Source organism: Eimeria mitis, genomic scaffold, assembly GCF_000499745.2.
Source record: "Eimeria mitis Houghton genomic scaffold, Emh_scaff1526, whole genome shotgun sequence".
Taxonomy (NCBI): domain Eukaryota; phylum Apicomplexa; class Conoidasida; order Eucoccidiorida; family Eimeriidae; genus Eimeria; species Eimeria mitis.
Window position 1 is genome coordinate 2,825 of NW_013569646.1, and position 4,089 is coordinate 6,913.

Here is a 4,089-nt window from a genome sequence, read left to right on the forward strand (position 1 = left end):
TGCTGGCGCACAAAGAATGCTGCTGCATCGGGGAGAAACCGAAAAGTAACAACCTGCTTCAGCTGCTGCTGCTTCTGCTGCTGCTGATGCTGCACGTGTTTCTTCTGAACTGCTGCAGCGGCAGCAGCAGCAGCAGCTGCTGCTGCATCAGTATAGCTAAGGGTTTGCTGCTGTGCTGTCTCCTATATAAACTATCTGTCTTTGTTTCTGTCTCTTTCTAGGGTTTAGGGTTTAGGGTTTAGGGTTTAGGGTTTCTGCTGCTACTGACACGCCCCCCTATTCACCGCTACCGCAAGAGCCCAATTAAGTTTACAGAGCTGCAGCAGCAGCAGCAGCAGAAGCTGCTGCTGCTGCTGCTGCAGCAAAAGCAGTTCAGCAGCAGCAGCAGCAGCTGCTGCTGCTGCCGTGTTTGATGCTGCACCTGCTGCTGCTGCTGCCACAGCAGCAAGCGGCCCCTGACCCTACCCCCAGCTGCGCCGCAGCAACTGCTGCTAGAGCTGCTGGTGCTGCAGCAGCTGCTGCAGCAGCAACTCCTACTGCTGCTGCTGCTGCTGCTGCTGCAGCTGCTGCTGCTGCGGCAGCAGCAAACGGGAGAGGCAGAAGAAGAAAGGGGATTAACAAAATAAAGAGCTGCTGCTACACATGATTACAACATGCATCAGCTGCTACTACTGCTGCTGCTGCTGCTGCTGCTGCTGNTGCTGCTGCTGCTGCTGCTGCTGCTGGGGGAAATAAGATAAGGTCCAGCAGCAGCAGGGTGAGTATAGATAAATAGTGTGTGTATGTGTGTGTGGTTTGTGTTTCTATTCGCTGCCGCTGCTGTCTCTGTCTCGTGCTGCAGCAGCAGCAGCAGCAGCAGCAATCTCCATCCCAACAGCAAAGTCAGAAGCACCGCATGCATTACATAAAACGTAATCACCAAACTTGCTGCCAGCTGTATGTACACGTCCACACTGCAGACACCGCAGCAGATGAAGTCTATCGAGTCTTGCTGCTGCTCTTTTTCTCTTCCTGCTGCTGCTGCTGCGAAGACCTCCTGCTGCTGCTGCTGCTGCTGCTGCTGCTGCTGCTGCTGCTGCTGCTGGCCCGAGCTTCTCTACTTCATCTGCAACACCCCGCCAGCTGCTACGGCCTTTAAAGGGTAACAAACGCAGCACACGACGACCCATAGAGTCACCATCTGCTGCTGCTGCTGCTGCTGCTGCTGCTGCTGCTGCTGCTGCTCCAGTAGCACCAGATGTTGCTGCACCAGGGGGAGGACCCGGCGGCGTCTGCTGCTGCTGCAGCTTGCACTGCAGCAGCAGCAAACTACGCAGCTCCTCAGCCCCTAGCTTGGATGCTAGTTGATAGAGAGGGGAGCAGTAAGCTGCTGAATCAGCAGCAGCAGCAGCAGAAGCAGCAGCAGCAGACGCAGCAGCAGAAGCAGCAGCAACCTGACACAGGGGTAAACCCTCCGCAAGGGGGGCCCCCTGGGGGGCCCCCGTATACGGATTAACACGCGTTACAGATCGAGGACGCGAGACACGGAGAGGACCTGCTGCTGCACCGCCAGCAGCAGCAGCAGCAGCAGCAGCAGCAACAGCAGCTGCTGCTGCTGCTGGATGGTGAGGAGAAGACGCAGCCTGCTCGTCGATGCCACTGTCTGCAACGGCTCCGCGCTGTCTAGACACCCGGGGGGCAAAGCGGCCGGCTGGGGGTTGCATGCTGCGGCGTCAGCCTTGTGCTGCAGCAGCAGCAGCAGCAGCAGCAGCAAGTTGTTGCTGCTGCTGTTGCTGCGCCGCAGCACAAACTCCGAAACAAAGACCACACGAGGCCTCCAGGATTTATCACAGGAGGCCCCTTATGCCAACTAGGCCCGCTCCTGCTGCTGCCGCTGCTGCTGCTGCTGCTGCTGCTGCTGCTGCTGCTGCTCCGGGGTGGACAAGGGGGGAGCCAGTAGACGATAGGAGCCTTTATAGTTTGTAAACAGATTGATAAAAATTGTTGGGGGCGTTGCTGCAGCAGCAGCAGCAGCTGCTGCTGCTGCAGCGTCGAATGCTCCTTATGCTGCGGCCGCAGCAGCTGCTGCTGCTGCTGCTGCTGCTGCTGCTGCTGGTGCTGCTGCCCTCAAACCCTCAGGAGCCTCTTCGCGCCAAGGAGGATATTTGCTGCAAAAGCCGATTAAAAGGAAACAAAGAAAGAGCGCCTACAGTAAGCTTTGCTGCTGCTGCCGCTGCTGCTGCTGCTGCTGCTGCCGCTGCTGCTGCTGCTGCTGCTGCTGCTCCTGCTGCACCTGGATGCGCTGCAGCAACAGACAAGGCGGCTTGCAGCAAGCACAGCAACAGAATGTAGGAGGAATTGTCTGTGAGGCATAACAGCACAGCAGCAACGGGGCAGCAGCAGGGGCTCCCTCTCCCGCGTGCTGCTGCTGCTGCTGCTGCTGCTGCTGCTGCTGCTGCTGCTGCACGGGGTGCTGCTGCAGCAGCCGCAGGAACATGCAGCAACTGCTGCTTTCAGATGCCTTCCTTTTATAAATTTGCAATTTATTTAAACTGTAAAGCCCGAATATTAAAGGATAATTAGTAGCTTTAGTACTCAAGTAGTAGCAACAGCAGCAGCAGCAGCAGCAGCAGCAGCAGCAGCAGCAGCAGCAGCGGTAGAGAGCGTGCCGCCGATACAGCGNTGCTGCTGCTGCTTCCCCCTTGCGGGGCTGCAGCGCCAGACACCTGCTAGCAGCAGCAACAGCAGCAGCAGCAGCAGAAGGCAGCAAGAAAGGCTCCAAGAGAAGAGAGTATAAAGACACACACTCAGGGGTCTCTCTCTGTCTGCTGCTGCTGCGAGGCCTTGTCGCCTTCACCGCGAGACAGAGAAGAAAACGCACAAGGGTTTAACTGAGACTCAGGCTCTCTCTAGGGTTTAGGGTTTAGGGTTTAGGGTTTAGGGTGTCATGGGCAGCTACGGGCTCTGAGTGCTGCAGCAACTGTTCTGCATCTATTAGCGGGATCTTCGAATCCACAACTACCGTAGAGGGTTTAGGGTTTAGGGTTTAGGGTTTAGGGTTTAGAGTTTGTATAAGTAGTAATAGAATACCGCTGAAACAGCCACAGATATCCCCTCCTGTCTCCAGGCTTCCTGAGCCCAGCGGCATACAGGCCGGGGGCTGCTGGGGCAGCAGCAGCAGCAGCAGCAGCAGCAGCAGCAGCGGCTGAGTTGCAGCCCTTCTTCTGCTGACATGTTTCCTGCATGCAACCCCACATGCAGGGGGAATACAGCAGCCCCGTCCGTGATGCATGCACTGACACCGTATACAGCTGTCTAAACACTCCCTCTCTCCCCCTAAAACCTACCGCTGCGCATGCATCCACCTGCTGCTGGTAGCAGCTCTTACATCTGCCCCCCTCGATAACCAGAGAACATATCTCCTTCTGTGCCAGTCCCCTTCACGGAGAAAAGGGGCTGCTGAGGTGGAGACAAGAGGACCCCCGCGCCCCTCTTGCATCCGAAACACCGAGAATAAATACAAGTGAAACACAGGGTTTAGCGCATGCAGCAACTGTTTGATGGTGTCTCTGCTGCCGGCTGCATGCGGCTGCCTCAGCTCCACGCAGTGCCGCCGGCTGCATGCAAGCCAACGTAACCACAGAAATTTGGTGAGTAGGGGGCTGCAGTGTACTGGGAGCTGCAACGAAGCAGCAGGCCAGCCCGCCCCCTTTTTTTTTTGTTCAGTAGAAAGCAAGAAGCTAAGCTTCTCTCTCTCTCTCTGCATGCTCTCGCTTGGGATGAGGATAGCAAGGCGATCCTGTATATTATATATATATATATATATATATATGTGCGTTACCTCGTCCTCCCCGCTCCCTTGCAGGAGTATGAGCATGCTCTTATGGGTCCTTTAGTGGATACTTGCTGTGCCGCGTATAGATCTATTTATCTTCACACTGTCTCTGTTATTTGTGGCGTTTCCCCTTCTCCCTGTCTCGGAGTTTTTGTAAAAAAGTTTCAGTAGTACGAGGAGAGATAGAAGCGGTGCTGAGCGTTGCTGTGTGGGTACTGGGGTTGCGGCCAGCTCTGAACCACCACGAAATTTTGCTGCTATATTTTGATGGGGAG

The 4,089-nt window shown here is 55.9% G+C and overlaps 2 protein-coding genes across 2 annotated transcripts in view; both read right to left on the bottom strand.

Moving 5' to 3' along the window:
• EMH_0038840 (uncharacterized protein) overlaps positions 1–1,703 on the bottom strand; it is a gene marked incomplete at both ends in the record, with an annotated part of 3,748 nt that extends 2,045 nt beyond the window's left edge. The window contains 3 exons of the mRNA XM_013495331.1: positions 12–104; positions 466–572; positions 905–1,703. Coding sequence (XP_013350785.1) covers positions 12–104; positions 466–572; positions 905–1,703 — 999 coding nt within the window. The remainder of the gene's footprint in view (positions 1–11; positions 105–465; positions 573–904) is intronic.
• A 123-nt stretch (positions 1,704–1,826) lies between these two features.
• Positions 1,827–2,476, bottom strand: EMH_0038850 (uncharacterized protein; the record flags this gene model as incomplete). The annotated part of the gene is made up of 2 exons (XM_013495332.1): positions 1,827–1,950; positions 2,190–2,476. The coding sequence occupies 2 exons, from the start codon at positions 2,474–2,476 to the stop codon at positions 1,827–1,829; spliced, it is 411 nt and encodes a 136-aa protein (XP_013350786.1).
• Positions 2,477–4,089: the final 1,613 nt, after the last annotated feature.